The sequence below is a fragment of the Neoarius graeffei genome, chromosome 3 (genome assembly GCF_027579695.1).
Source record: "Neoarius graeffei isolate fNeoGra1 chromosome 3, fNeoGra1.pri, whole genome shotgun sequence".
Classification (NCBI taxonomy): Eukaryota; Metazoa; Chordata; class Actinopteri; order Siluriformes; family Ariidae; genus Neoarius; species Neoarius graeffei.
In genome coordinates this window covers 7,663,655-7,679,846 of record NC_083571.1, presented here as the reverse complement: position 1 = coordinate 7,679,846, position 16,192 = coordinate 7,663,655, and the positions used below count along the sequence as shown (strand labels likewise).

Below are 16,192 nucleotides of genomic sequence, written 5' to 3'. Positions count from 1 at the left end.
CCTGTGGACCACCTTGAAATTAAAGGGTTGGAGCGCCAGATACCAACGGGTGATCCGCGCGTTGGCATCTTTCATGCGGTGGAGCCACTGGAGGGGCGCGTGGTCCGAACAGAGGGTGAAAGGGCGCCCCAGCAGGTAGTACCGGAGGGCAAGAACCGCCCACTTGATGGCCAGACACTCTTTCTCTATGGTGCTGTAGCGCCCCTCACGCACCGACAGCTTCCTGCTGATATACAGGACAGGGCGGTCCTCCCCCTCCACCTCCTGGGACAAAACCGCCCCCAGCCCTCTGTCCGACGCATCGGTCTGCAACATAAAAGGGAGAGAAAAGTCAGGGGAGTGTAGAAGTGGCCCCCCACACAGTGCAGCCTTTACCTCTGAGAAAGCCCGCTGGCACTGCTCCGTCCACTGGACCGGATCTGGTGCCCCCTTTTTAGTGAGATCAGTCAGCGGGCTGGTGACGTCCGAATAATTAGGTATAAACCTGCGATAATAGCCAGCCAGCCCCAGGAACTGTCTCACCCCCTTTTTGGTCTTGGGCCTCGGGCAGGCCGCAATTGCTGCCGTCTTATTAATTTGGGGACGCACCTGCCCGTTGCCCAAGTGGAAGCCCAGATACCGTACTTCCACCCGCCCAATCGCACACTTCTTTGGGTTGGCTGTGAGCCCCGCTCGCCTCAGCGACCTAAGGACGGCCCTCAGATGTTCGAGGTGCCGCTGCCAGTCATTGCTATAGATGATTATGTCATCTAAATATGCTGCCGCAAATGTGGCGTGAGGGCGGAGGACTCTGTCCATCAGCCGCTGAAACGTTGCGGGGGCCCCAAACAGCCCAAACGGAAGGGTGACGAATTGGTGTAAACCAAACGGTGTGGAAAAGGCCGTTTTTTCTCGGGATAGTGGAGTCAAGGGGATCTGCCAATATCCCTTCGTCAAATCCAGTGTCGAATAAAAGCGAGCAGTGCCGAGTCGATCGAGCAACTCATCAATACGAGGCATTGGGTACGCGTCGAATTTAGACACCGCGTTGACTTTTCTATAGTCCACACAGAACCGGACCGACCCGTCGGCCTTGGGTACCAAGACCACCGGGCTGCTCCAGTCACTGTAGGACTCCTCGACGATGCCCATTTCGAGCATGGTCTGAAGTTCTTCCCGAACCACCTTTTTTTTGTGTTCAGGTAGCCTGTAAGGGCGGCTACGCACTACCACCCCCGGGGGCGTCTCTATGTGGTGCTCTATGAGGTTAGTGCGACCGGGCAGGGGCGAGAACACATCCGAAAACTCGGTCTGCAACTGGGCGACCTCCGTGAGTTGGGTCGGGGAGAGGTGGTCTCCACAGGGGACCGGAGAGGTACGTGATGCCAATGTCCCCTTTTGAACCTCCGGCCCCAGCTCCGCCTTCTCTGGAACTACCGACACCAACGCCACGGGGACCTCCTCGTTCCAGAGTTTAAGCAGGTTGAGGTGGTAAATCTGTAGCGCCCCACCCCTGTCCGTTCGCCTCACCTCATAGTCGACGTCCCCGACTCGCCGTGTGACCTCAAAGGGTCCTTGCCACTTGGCGATCAATTTGGAGCTCGACGTGGGCAACAGTACGAGTACCTTATCTCCCGGAGTGAACTCTCTAAGGCGCGTACCCTTGTTGTACAGGCGGGCTTGCCGTTCCTGGGCCTGCCGCAAATTCTCCTGAGTTAGGTGGGTGAGCGTGTGGAGTTTTGCGCGCAGGTCCATAACGTACTGAATTTCGTTCTTACTTTGTGAAGGTCCCTCCTCCCAATTTTCCCGCAGCACGTCCAGGATGCCGCGCGGCTTACGCCCATATAATAATTCAAACGGGGAGAACCCCGTGGAGGCTTGGGGGACCTCTCGCACTGAGAACAGCAAGGGTTCGAGCCACTTATCCCAGTTACGTGCGTCCTCACTTACGAATTTTTTAATAATATTTTTGAGGGTGCAGTTGAATCGTTCCACTAAACCGTCCGTTTGTGGGTGATACACGCTGGTGCGGATCGGCTTAATCCCCAATAACCCATACAGTTCGCGCAGTGTTCGTGACATAAACGTAGTGCCTTGATCAGTCAGAATCTCTTTCGGGATTCCAACTCGGGAGATGACGCGGAAGAGTGCCTCTGCAATACTGCGTGCTGAGATATTGCGCAGAGGCACTGCTTCCGGGTATCGTGTTGCATAGTCCACCAGAACTAATATAAAGCGGTACCCTCGTGTTGACCGATCTAATGGCCCGACGAGATCCATCCCAATTCTCTCAAACGGGGTCTCGATTAACGGTAGAGGGCGCAAAGGCGCTTTTGGAATGGCCGCTGGGTTTACTAACTGGCATTCGCGGCATGCCGTACACCACCTACGGACATCGCCGCGAATCCCCGGCCAATAGAAACGGGCCATTATTCGGGCTAGTGTCTTATCCTGCCCTAAGTGTCCAGCCATGGGATTAAAGTGAGCCGCCTGGAATACCAATTCCCGGCGGCTCTTTGGAATCAAAAGCTGCGTGACTCGCTCTTTCGTTTGAGTGTCCTGCGTCACTCGGTATAATCTATCCTTCATAATCGCGAAGTAGGGGAAGGACGGGGTGGCGTTCGGCTGGAGCGTTTGACCATCGATTACTCTCACTTGGTCAAACGCATGCCGCAGAGTCTCGTCTCGCGACTGCTCTAATGGGAAATCCGCGAGGGATTCCCCAATAGAGAGAGGAGGAGCCGGCGGCTCCTCACTCTGACGCGGAGATGACGTAGACGGCTCTGTGACAGCTGCTCCCGCCAAAGCGACACCGGGACCTCCCCCTGTCAAATGGCAGGACCCACTCTCGACTAGGCGTGTCATTAAACCCCGAAATCCCGGCCAATCAGTCCCCAAAATTAGAGAGTGGGTAAGGCGAGGATTAACCGCCGCCTTTACTATGAATTTTTCCCCTCTGAAAATAATGTGGACCGACACCAAAGGGTAGCTGTGAACATCCCCGTGCACACATAACACCTTCACCCCTTGTGCTCCCCCCAATGCCTCGTTTTGAACCAGGCTTTGGCGAATTGAGGTCTGATTACAACCAGAATCCACCAACGCCTGATATGTAGCCCCTTGGATACTCACCGGTATGCGATACGCTCCGGCCCGATCGAGGGCGGCCTCTGGCGCGTCGGGGATCCGAACCACCGCGCCCACTTCCATTGCCGTGCACTGCTGTTGAAGGTGGTCCGGTTCCCCGCAGCGCCAGCAAACCGGCCCGGGCTTTCCCTCTGCACCGGTGATCTGGGGTTCACTCACCTGAGGTGGGGGAGAGACAGACACAGAAGGGAGAAACGGGAGGGCACCGCGGGTGCGGCGGGCCGGCTGGGGGGGTGCCGGCCCCCGCCTCCGCGGAGGGGGAATGGGGCGAGGACAGGACACAGGAGGAGGGGGAGAGAGAGAGAGAGAAGAGGAGAGAAGAGATGCCATCTGCTGTCCTGCCGCCGGGACAGCCGCCAGATGATCCTCCGCCAGCTCGACTGCCTGATCCAGCGACGCCGGGCGGTGGCACTGGACCCACTCCGCGGTTCCGGCTGGTAAGCGGGCGATGAACTGTTCCAGTACCACCTGGTCGACGATTCCCTCGGCGTCGCGATCGTTGGCCCTCAGCCACCGCCAGCAGGCGTCCCGGAGCTGCTGGCCGAACGCGAACGGCCGGCCGACTTCCTCCAGTCGCAGCGCGCGGAAGCGCTGGCGCTGTTGCTCCGGTGTGCGCCCCACGCGCTGGAGGACGGCCCGGCGGAGGTCCGCGAAGGCCAGCCGGCGGTCGGCGGGGAGCTGTAGCGCGGCCAGCTGTGCCTCTCCCGTGAGCAGGGGGAGGAGGCGCGCCGCGCGCTGCTCCATCGGCCACCCCGAGGCTTCGGCGACCTGTTCAAACAACGTGATGAACGCCTCGGGGTCGTCCTGCGGGCCCATCTTGGTGACAATGAGGGGAGACGGGCCCGCGGCCGGAGCGCTGGTGGACCCCGCCGACGCGAGGAGATGCCGGAACGCCTCGCGATCTTCCTGCTGGGCCAGCACCAGGGCTTCGAAGCGCTGCTCCTGCTCCTTTCGGAGCGTAACGAGTGCCTGGTGCTGGCTTTGCTGAGCCGTGGCGAGGGCGTGGACCAGATCGGCGAACGGGGAGGATTCCATGGGGCTGCTGGTTTGGTGCTCCACTGTCCCGGGTTTCGGCACCACTGTAAGAGACCCTACGTGTGGGTGGAGCACAGAGGACGGCAGAACAGAGATCAGGTTTTATAAAGGGCTTTATTGCCACACTTTTCAGTATAACAATGACAGACACACAACCGGCGTCTGGTTCAGGGCTGAGCTCCTTCTGCTCTCGCTCTCCCTCCTGATATAGGGCGCAGTCACTGGGAAGACACACAAACAGGTTAATTGCTCTCAGGTGGCGTGATTCTGCCACTTACCTTCCCTGACTCCGCCCTCCTGTCACAGACCGGCGCTTGACCACGCCCCCGCTGCCACAATAAATAAATAAAATTGAAAGTCTTTGAAGTGATTCGATTTCAGGAGCTTTCAGGCCACTAAACAAAAATAATTAGGTATCAGGGAAAATTCTTCTTTTTACGACCTACACTTGAAAAATCTGAAAGGCAGTCGGGCTTTAAATGTTTCTATATTAAAAACACTACTGTGAAGAGGAGCAGTAAACAGGAATAAATAAAACAAATTCATTATTTGGTGTGACCGTACTTTCCTTTAAAAAATGATTAATACAGTAGTATCGGGTTCAGTTTTTTTTTTTAAAGATTTTTTTGGGGGGCTTTTTCCACCTTTATTGGATAGGACAGTGCAGAGACAGGAAATGACTGGGAGAGAGACAGGGAGGGATCAGGAAATGACCTCGGGTATGAATCGAACCCGGTTTTATGGTATGGCGCCTTATCCACCTGAGCCACGACACCCCCAGTGTGTTCAGTTTTATAAGGAAATGAGCTGGAGGTTCTCGTGAACATCTTACAGAACCAGACATAGTTCTAATGGACACTTTGACACTTGCTTCTTATTTTGGAAACGAAGCAGCCTTCAGCATGTTGGTTTTTTTTGTCTGAAAAGTGGCCACTTATGTAAAATAGATGATCTCCATAATGTGGATGAGAATGATCCATCTGTCTACGGATGCATGAAGATATGAAGTTTATCTTCGAGTGATGAACGTATATATTTTTCAACATGAGAAGATAAACGTTATATCTTCACACCACCGTGTAATGTTCTTTATATTATATGGACACATCCGCAAAAAAAAAAAAAGCAAGTTGATCAAAAGAATTTTAATTTTGAACCAGTTTGCCATTTTGACAACGTGCATCTAGTCAGCAGGAAAATGCTAGGAGTGATGTCATCGGAGTGAAATATCGGGAATTATTATACATACAGAACACTTTTTTTTCATGGAATAAAAACACGATTGCATACCTGCCAACCTGTACGCATCTTGTGTAGCCGCTACGAATTTTTACCTCATTGTATGACTGTACGTTTTCACATTAAAAAGTACGCATATCGTCCGAACTCGCATTTCAGTCAAGTTCTCGCTGAAGTTGATACCGCTGATCTGTGAGAAAACTCAAAGCCAGAATGGAACGCTTTGCCCAATCCCCCCGCCCCTCTTCCAGAGCGTGTGGCTCCGCCCTCTTCACCCGCTCCCCTTCCTCCTTCGCGTCTCTGACTTGAGTGCAGCGGTGCAGCCAGGTGGCTAGAGCGAGTCACGGATTGAAACGCCGGTTAGAGACGTCGTTTTTATATTTGTAACAGAAACGGTTGTGTTTCACGTGTACTCGAGCTTCCTCGCCGTTATTTTGTGCATTTACAACACCAGCAGTACAGGCTAGTTCTTCATTTAACTTTGAAGCCGTCACTCGAGGTTGCATATTCGATGCGGTAACCAACGAAACCTGATTACAATTCCTCTCGCGCTCTCATTGAATCACTATGATAAGTACTAGGGCTGTAACGATATGCGTATCGAAATCGTGATACGCAGAGCCACGATCCGTATCGCGATACAAGAAGGCAGAATCGCGGTACACCCTTTCAAACTTCTCCTCAGCCCAAAAACAGAGGCGCTTCCAAACTTCAATTTATGAATACTTTACTTTTTATTTAAATTACATTTTAAACTTACTTAAATTACTTTTATTTTTTTATATCTATTAGTAAGTCGTTTTTTCGCCGACCTGCGACAATCTTCTGGGGTACTCATAAAAATTTTTCAAGGTTGGCAGGTATGCGATTGATAGCATGCAGTATTGTTAGCATATCGCTTATGGGTCAGTCCATGAAATGGGGTTACCAAAATGTGACATAGAGGGAGTCACTTAAAACAATTTACAACTGAAAACAACTTTTATTTCCATGAAGCATTGACCATCTAAGAAAATATAACATAGTTGTTAAGATAACTCCTGCTCTACAATGTATGATAAAATCCATAAATATTTACCCGGTTGCTAATGTAACAAGGACACGAACAAGCCTTTAAAAATAAAGGAAAAATATTGATAAAATCAATGTTTTGCTTTTATTTGCTTACTTTAAACATTAACACTGAATAAGAATTCATTAGAAATATTAGTTCAACATCATAAACACTGAAAATATGGAATACCAGTATTTCACAAACTTCATAAAATCTCTTTAAGATTTGAACAATAACAACAGTCATTAACAGGAAACAGTTTCATCCTATATGGGGTAAATGAGATTATTGAATTCATTACTTTACTTAGTCACACTTATATCTGCACTTCTCTAGAGCACGTGTTGTGGTGTGTGAGATCCCGCGAGAAGTTATCTCGCATAAGGTCAGCTGACCTAGATTGAGTAAATAGGTCTCGCAGGTTGTGAACGAACCAGGAAGTGAGTGGACGCCAAGTTAGGATGTGAGAAAAAACATCGATAATTTCTTTTATTGCCGTTTGTTTAAATTTCTTTCTACCTACATGGTTTTATAGTATATTCTTCTTTATATTAAAAACATCAATCATGATTTCAACTCGTTTTATCATTTTTTATAAGCCTGGTTTCTAACGTGACACGGTAGGACACCACAATGTTACGTTCACAACCTATTTTTAGTGGATGAATTCGAAGCTAAATAGTTTATAGTTTTATATCTTAACTTTATTATGAGTGTAAAACTAAATTGCAAGTCCCATGAAACTAATTTTATTGAAATTCTCAGAAAGTAATGAAGGTTTATTTAAGCTCAAAGTCAGCAAATATTCCATGTCACAAAAAACGTGTCATCCGTGTCCAGTCGCAGGGGAAGAAAATGTTTCACATTTCTTTATTTCAAAAGAAAACTTCATTTTTTTATTTATTTTATTTCTTCAAACAATATTTATGGATAATCTGCTAAATATTTCTTTAAATCATGGAAATTAAAGATGAAATGATTATGTAAACCCGGACCAATGAAAAGTAACATCATTTCATGGACTGACCCTTATCCTCCGTGTATTGCGTCACTCTACCCAATTGAGAATGAGTGTTGAATATGGTTTACGATATTGCATGGTTGTCAAGACAACACGACGTCACACATCGGAGACGTAAAACTTCTGCGCTAGCGAGTGACACTGACAATTCATAAACAAACATGGCCGCCAGGTTCGCGCTGTTAAATACGGAAGATTTTGAGAGAATTTTGAAAGAGAAAGACGTGTTGAACACCCAGAAGGATAATAATAATAATGATGATGATGGCTGGCTTTTTTCGTGGTCTATCAGATATATTCCATTCAGCTACTCGTCTTCGAGTCGTTCAGTATCGTACTCGCTGAATGGAATATAACGGCTATATCTTTACACGACAAGATAAACTTCACGTCTTCAAGCCAACGTGTGGTTTTTCTTTTTATGATATCGACACATTCACAAACAAAACGTCCCCAAGTTTATCAGTTTCCTCACGAGTGACATGTCGAGATTTATGCCATGGTTTTTGTTCTCCGTGTCTCGGCTGGAGCTCGGATGAAAAATACAAGTGGTGTACAGTATTTTTCCCAGTAAAACACTCGTGTCTGTGTAATAGTGGAACAACTTTTTACGTTTGGACAATGAGCAGCTGCACACTTTACTATTTTCACTTTTCAGTGAATATTATGCAGAACACATAAACACGCACGGGCGGAGGTGGCACAACTCACTGAAAGACACGTTAATAGACAGCAGTAATTAGAGAGTCACATGGTACCTGCTGGTTCAACCTGCCTCCTCGTAATTCACAGCTGACACTTGACCACGCCCCCACTGCCACAAATATACATGGTTATGGATGTGTGTGTGTTTAGCATGAGATTTTGGAACGCATCTCCTGTGGATATGGTGGTCCCACTGAGTGTGTGTGTGTACCTTTATTCATTATAATGATTAATGTATTGTGTGTGTGTGTGTTATTGTGTGTGTTGTCCAGTGTGCCGTCCCCCCAGTGAGCCGGAGAATGGGGGCTACATGTGCCACCCCTCACCCTGCCCCATGCTGACTGAAGGCACAGTGATAGAGTATTTCTGTGATGAAGGTTACACTCTGAAAGGATACAGGTACCACACATGCAGGAACGGAGACTGGGACTCAGCAGCACCCATCATCTGTCACCTGGGACAAGGTAAAGAGTCCTGCACAACTCTCTCTCTCTCTCTCTCTCTCTCTCTTTCACTGTCTCTCTCTCGCCCCTTTTCCACCAAAGCAGTTCCAGGGCTGGTTCGGGGCCAGTGCTTAGTTTGGAACCGGGTTTTCTGTTTCCACTGACAAAGAACTGGCTCTGGGGCCAGAAAAACCGGTTCCAGGCTAGCACCAACTCTCTGCTGGGCCAGAGGAAAGAACCGCTTACGTCAGCAGGGGGGCGGAGTTGTTAAGACCAACAACAATAACAAGACCGCGAAAGATCGCCATTTTTAAGCGACGAGAAGCAGCAGCTGTACAAACGCGAAGTCAGCCATTATTATGCCGCTTTTCCACTACCAACGCGGCTGAGCCGTGCCGAGCTGAGTTGGGCTGAGTCGAGCTGAGCGGGGCTGTTGGAGTTGCATTTCGACTACAACCGCGCTGAACTGTGCTGGCTGGAAGTGGGTGGACACATTGGGTGGAGTTAGCGAAAGTGGGTGGACGTCACGTGATGTCGTTAAGCAGCGCAAACAGTGACATCAGTGATCTTTTAAGCGGTAGTCTCACGACCCGAATAGTAAACAATAAACATGGAGGACATGGAGTCGTTAGTGTTGCTGGTCTTGGTGCTGTGGCTTGTTGTCACCGACAACGCCAACAGATACTGGCAAGAGCGTATAGATGAGGCGAGGCGCATAAGGCTTCAGAAATTCTCGTAATTCGTAATTCTTCTTCTTCCGGGTTTGCGGTGTTTACAGATCCCAGCGTGCTCGCGGGGTGTGTGTGGGCATGTGAGGACACTCCTCCTCACCAATCAGTGCACAGGGGAGTGTCTGCTCACGCCCCCAGCCTCACTCGGCTCGCTTTGGCTCGCTTCAGCCCCACTCCAAAACCGTGCGAGTTTTAGGGGCTAAGCAGGGCTGAAGCGAGCCGAGTCGTGCTGTTTTTTGGTAGTCGAAATGCGAGCCATGTCGGGCTGAAGTGAGCTGAAAAAGGGTAGTGGGAAAGGGCCATTACTGTTGTTGTTGCTGTTGCTGCTGCTGCTGTTTCTTCCGTGTTGTTTTTGCTTCGATATTTGCGCCAAGGTTTATGCAAACGTAGCGACGTAACTGACGTATACAGCGACGTAACTGACGTATACAGCGACATAATGACGTGGCTTCCCTTAGCACCGTGAGCTATGGAAAAGCAAACTGGTTCTCAGCTGGCTCGCAAGTTGAACGAGTTGTGAACCAGCACCAGCACTGGAACTGATTTGGTGGAAAAGGGGTATCTGTCTCTCTCTCTTTCACTGTCTCTCTTTCTCTCTCTCTCTCTGTCTTTCTCTTTCTGTCTCTCTTTCTGTCTCTCACTCTTCCTGTCTCTCTCTGTCTCTCTCTCTTTCTGTCTCTCTCTTTCCTCTCTCTCTCTGTCTTGCTATTTCTCTCTCTTTGTCTCGTTCTCTCTCTCTCTCTCCCACACATGCACAATTGATTATACGTGAACACCATTTTAAATTTCAAACATTCGATCACATATCTTTAAAGCTCATAAGCAACGGTTTTAATTTTATGCACATTTGAAACTTTATATGTTAAAAAAACCCTCTGTGATTTTCTTCTGGTCCCAAGAAGTATTGTTAATAAGTAATAATTAAAACAAGTTAGCGCGGATCGCGGCGAATTTCTGTTCGGCTATTTTCGTGATCACTCGGCGCATGACGTCATTTAAGACAAACAAACCGCTTGAGTTGAGTCCACTTCCGGTTACTTTCATTGCCGTTCGGCTCGAGTGCAGACGTGCGTTCAGGAATTTCCAAAGAAACCCCATGCCTTATTGTTGTGCAGTGAACTGTAACAACGGGACCGGTTCAGGAAGAAGTTTTTACCTTTTTTCGAGAGAGAAGAAGAGGCGGAGCGAGAGAATTGGCTTTTTCCGAAAAAGGAGAAGAGGTGGAGCGAGTGGGTTGGCTTTTTCCAAAAGAGGAGAAGAGGCGGAGCAAGAGGGTTGGCTTTTTCCAAAAAAGGAGAAGAAGCGGAGCAAGAGGGTTGGCTTTTTCCGTAAGAGGTGAAGAGGCGGAGACAGTGGATCGGCTTTTTCCGGAAGAGGAGACGAGGCGGAGAGAGTGGATTGTGCGCGTGAAACAAAATCAAGCAGTCAAAGAAAAAACGGAGCAGCAACGCTCAAGCAAAAAGGAGAAGATTGGAGGGAAACATTTTTACTTTTGCTTGCAATTGACAAGTGAAGAATCCTGAGGGATCCTGTACAATCACTGTGGAAATGAGACAAAGGGATATTTCCTCGCTTAGAGTCGGCTATAAATAGTATAATGCCGCGGATGGCAGGCTAATGTGGCCTACCGGCGCGCTGTCCAGTAATCGTTCCCTATATCCACTAGGGAGGCGGTTTAATTATTCTTCAAAAGGGCTCTTATTTAGTATTACGACGAAAGTAGGAATTTATCATAACTAGCAGGATAAATCGTTTGGGCGCGAGTCTTGTTGAGGTCCGGGGTCGCCGCGATCAGAGTCGTCCGAGTCGCTGTCCGATTCCGAGGCTGCACGGTCAAACCAGTGAGCCACGTTCACCGATTGCTTCGCAACGGCCATAGGGTCATACATATACGGTTTCACCTCTCGATATTCAGTTTGGAGAGTTCCTACTTCAAAATCGCTATCGCTTTCAGACATTTTACACAACCTCTCACGACCAAAGTCCGTATACGTGTGCTCGGTTCACAGGTAAACACAGAACTGCTCCCGGTCTGTTTGGCTTAAATGACATCACGACGACGCCCCCTGGCGGTGAAAGTGCGCATAAGTGAGACGTAAACAAACCTTCGGAAATTGGGCAAAACAGTATATTTTAACCGTTTTATTCAATTTTAGGCTGCAAATTAGACACCAGGAAGATTGAATTCGCTTTTTGGGTCGTTCTTCTAGACAGTAAACTGATATTCTACGTTTCACCTCCGACCCTTGCCTATGGCCTTTAAGTGTGAAATTTATTTCCAGCTGGTGTGGTGTGTATTTGTTTTTAAATGAGTGTCAGAATGCACGATTCTAATGCTGTTTTGTCCCCTACAGCAAGTGACCGAAGGTTATTTGCTGAAAAGTTGAGTTGGGATCATCAACATGCAAATTTCCGAAACTTTTGAATATGTAAATGTGATGAAAATGTGCTGTTTGGTCAGACAGGACTAATTGTGTGTGTGTGTGTGTTCCTGCTCACAGGGAAGGACGAGCGCTCTCCTCTGGGTATGCCAGCTCTGTCCATCGTGGCCTCTACTGCCAGCTCTGTGGCCCTCATCCTCCTGCTCGTCGTCCTCTTCGTCCTGCTGCAACCCAAACTCAAATCCTTCCATCACAGCAGGTCTGACCCTGACCTCCTCGAACACGTTACACAACTTTACGTCACCATGGCAACACTGATGAGGCCAGAAATTTACTGAACGATCAGCGAGGAGTTGAGATGATGTCTAGCACCACCTGGTGGCCATTAAAATCATCTTCGCCACCGTTTCAGCTCGGTTGCTCCTCTCGCTCCTTTACTTTTTTAATTAAACATAGTTAGTTAGTCTGGATATTTTATTTATTAAGCACATTTAAGACTGACTAACCAAATGGCTGTATATAAAAAAAAGACACTGCATTTCAGCACACTCGAGTAAAACAGTACTTGAAGGAAAATCTTCTTCATGACTCGCACGAGCACGTGGTTTAAAGACAGCAATGCAGCAGCGCGTTAGTTTTCACTTCACAATTTAGTCTTATTTTTAAGCGCAAATAGCAAAGCCTGACCTTATTTTGGAGAGCACTTTTTTTCTTTTATTAACAATAACGCTACGTTCACACTGCAAGGCTTAATGCTCAATTCCGATTTTTTTGTGAAATCCGATTTTTTTGTGAGGTCGTTCACATTAACAAATATATGCGACTTGTATGTGATCCTCAGTATGAACGAAAAGCGACCTAAAAGTGTTCCGCATGCGCATTGCAGGATACGACGACGTCACACGCAGTGAGCATGGCCAGTGTTTACGGAAGTAAAACCGCCCGGTTGCGGTATGGCCCATCCAATCTAGCTTGAATAGCTGCATCCCCCCAAATGGAAATCAGCTCCCTAACCTCTGCGTCCTTCCATTGAGAAGATTCAGAACCTTCACAGCCCGAAGCGTCCCTCGCATTGATGTCATGCGCAGGGGCGCAGATACGTTTTTGGAACTGGGGGGGACAAAGCTGCCAGCAAACCAACCCCAACCCCGATATGCCTGTCAAACTTGTTGTGGGTTACTATAGCAACCAAGCTCGAGCTCGCAACCTGTGCAGTCTGCGCAGCTCAACCAACCGGATATCAGTCTTTGTTTTATGTGAGTTGTTGCAACTATGTATGTACTGCTGTGCACCTCAATAAACCGAATGGTAATTAGTCTTTTGATTTTTCCGTGAGGTTTGCCTTATGCAAAGAAAGACAGCATAGACGGTTTTTCCTCCCTATAAGTGGGGGGGACCGAACGAGGTGAATTTAAATCTGGGTGGGACGAGTCCCACCCTCTATCTGCGCCCGTGATTATGCGCCATGTTGTTGTAACTTTTTTTGAGAGACCCGCCGCCTACTTCAGTGCAGATTTTTTTTTTTTATAGATAGGACAGTGTAGAGAGACAGGAAATGAGCGGGAGAGAGAGACGGGGAGGGATCGGGAAATGACCTCGGGTCGGAATCGAACCCGGGTCCCCGGATTTATGGTATGGTGCCTTAGCCATCTGAGCCACGACGCCCCCCACTTCAGTGCAGAATAGTGACGTTTGTGGCTTGTTGATGACGTGTAAGTCGGATGAATGCGACCTGGCGGTTCAGACTGAAGTCGCATATGAAAAGAGCAGATAGGAATCGGAATTAGCACCACATATCCAAACGGCCTGGGTCGGATTTGAAAAAATCGGATCTGTGTCGTTCATATTGTCAATAAAAGATCGGATACAGGTCACATATGGGCGAAAAGATCAGATTTGAGTCACTTCAGCCTGCAGTGTGAACGTAGCATAAAAGTCTCCCTCAGTGACGTCAGTATGACACACAACTGCTAATCTTTCACAGAAATATATTATACAGTACTGGACAAAAGTCTTAAGCGTCCTTTTTTTTTTTTTTTAAATCCTCCGTGCACTACTTTTCACACTCCTCCTTTATTCCTCTGTGTCTTGCTTGTAGACGTGATCAGGGTGTATGTGGCCAGGCTGCCTCCATCGTCGTAGAGGGAGTCCAAGTCTCTCTGCCTTCCTACGAGGAGGCGGTTTACGGCAGCGGCGGAGCGGCAGCTCCTCCCCCGGCGTCCCGCGTAAACATTGTGCTCTCTGAGGGGCCGCAACCGGAGCCTCCCGCTTCAGAGCTCAGCCAGTCCCGACCCGGGCACAGCCTCCCCTCCACCTCCGCACGCTCCTGTCACTCCGAGACCGTGCTCGTTCACCAGGACCCCTCATCCTCTTCTCCGTCCTCCTCTTCCTCCTCCACCACCTGGGTGTCGGAGCAGCACGGGGCGGCGGCGGCGGCAGCACGTAGGCCGAGCAGCACGAGTAGTGACCAGCACAGCCTGCTCTCACTCACGTCTGTAGAGGAATACGGAGACGGTATGCTCTGAACATGAACACTCACTCAACACCTCTGACTCACTCTTTTTTTTTTTTTAAACATGTTCTAAGCATGTAACGATATATCGTGCGACAATAAATCACGGTATACGATTTGAATCGATGAACTGAAAAACGAGTCGTGATTATTATTCCTGCGTGTAATTGCGTCGTTTAGAGATACAACAAGCAGGAACGCACGTGACTTCTTCACCGTAAGCAGAAGTAACACAGCTCTACTGCTGCGAAAACACAAAGAAACGATCTAAAATGTCAAAGAGCTGCTTGTGTACAAATCGATTAGCAAGAACTCAGAGCTCTTTTCATACAGACTGCTGAAAGATAAAGAAAAGAGAAGCAAATGGAGGCAGGACAAATGTTCGTGAACGTTTTTCAAGAAAAGGCCTGCTTATTATTGTTTTTCCTTTTAAATAAAAGGAGTATTTTAGTTAATAGGATATTATGTTTTACTCCAACCTTTCCAATGTCGGAAAATAATTATTGTTAGTTATGAAGAAAATGAAACAAAACCGAACAGATTCCCTTTGTGATTAAGTAGCACCTCTTTGCACTAAATTGCTTTATTGTCAAAATAGCATCTCGTGTTATTTTCTGATCTGACCTTTATAGACAAAACCGTGCACGATTTATCTGTTCTCGTCACTTAAAAGACAAAATTCTTTAGGGGTGTTCACACGGCAACTTTTACTCCGGTGTAGCACCAGGGCTGCCCTGGTAGAGCGTTCACATGGTACAAAGTTATACCGGTGTAGCCCCTGAAAGCTGCTTAAACCGGTGCAAATCTAACCCTGCTCGGGAGGTGGTTTAAGAAATTTACTCCGGAGTAAACGCTAGTTTGCGGGGCAGCACCGATATAAAATGGGCCGTCTGAACGCTACAGGGGTAGACTCGCTACGCGTGACGAGAGTTGATTACATACGGGCATTGCATAATTTGCATCCTGGTATTTTGCGCTTCCAAAATGGCGAATATCAACAACAACAGAACTGCGTGTCTGCCAGTGTTGCCAGATTGGGCGGTTTTAAGTGCATTTTGGCGGATTTGAACATATTTTCAGCTGCAAAACGTCAGCAGTATCTGGCAACACTGGTGTCTTCATCCACGTTGTTTTCCCGGCGCTTGGTGATGCCATGACAACCGGGAAAAGGAAGTACATTTTCACGTATGCGCATATTTCATTTCCGCATTATTACTATCGTATAGCACGGTCGCAAAAACTGCCGTGTGAACGCAAGTGGGGCTGCACCGGTGCTAACACGCTTCTCTCTAGTAAGCAGGTTTGTGACGTGTGAACGCTCCACAAAATTTACACCGGTGTAAGATATATCGCAACAAAATACATCGGTGCAGCATCGATGCAAATATGTGCCGTGTGAACACCGCTTTTGTCTGTAATCTTTAAGCAGCTTCTGATTTTGACTGTGTGGCTGTAGAATTAGGGGTGGGTTTAAAAAAAAAAAAAAAAGGAAGAGGACATTTATTTAACTTTTAAGGGAATGAGTGTGCAGTGTCAGTGCTTTATAAGAGTCAGAGGTACAGCTGTAACTTTCAGACGTCTTCAGGACAGAGGAGTTTACGCCGCTTTGCGGTTTCTGTGTTTCTCCTTCACGTTAAAAAGTCAGGCTGGTGAGGGAACGGCAGGTTATAGTTTCTATAACAAACAGCTTGTTTCACAGATATGCTTGATTAATTTGCGATAACAGCCGAACACTACTGTGTGTTTTAATTTATTTTTCGAAGAATCTGCTTCTGCTGACAAGGGACCAAGAAGTATGAACATATAACCCGCCGGTCCTGCATGAACTACATCGGTTCCCTCAATTCAAGATCTTATCGCTAGCTTTCAAGTGCGTCCCCGGCATCGCTCCCACTTACCTTAAGCCTCGGTCACAACCGGCCATACGTGCAAAAAACGCAAGAAA

At 48.0% G+C, this 16,192-nt stretch overlaps 1 protein-coding gene across 3 annotated transcripts in view; it reads left to right on the top strand.

Moving 5' to 3' along the window:
• The window catches only part of susd6 (sushi domain containing 6), an 88,307-nt gene that overhangs the window by 67,111 nt on the left and 5,004 nt on the right, over window positions 1-16,192 (top strand). For all 3 annotated transcript variants that reach the window (XM_060916336.1, XM_060916338.1, XM_060916337.1), the window contains 3 exons: window positions 8,453-8,644; window positions 11,856-11,994; window positions 13,834-14,249. In XM_060916336.1, coding sequence (XP_060772319.1) covers window positions 8,453-8,644; window positions 11,856-11,994; window positions 13,834-14,249 — 747 coding nt within the window. The remainder of the gene's footprint in view (window positions 1-8,452; window positions 8,645-11,855; window positions 11,995-13,833; window positions 14,250-16,192) is intronic.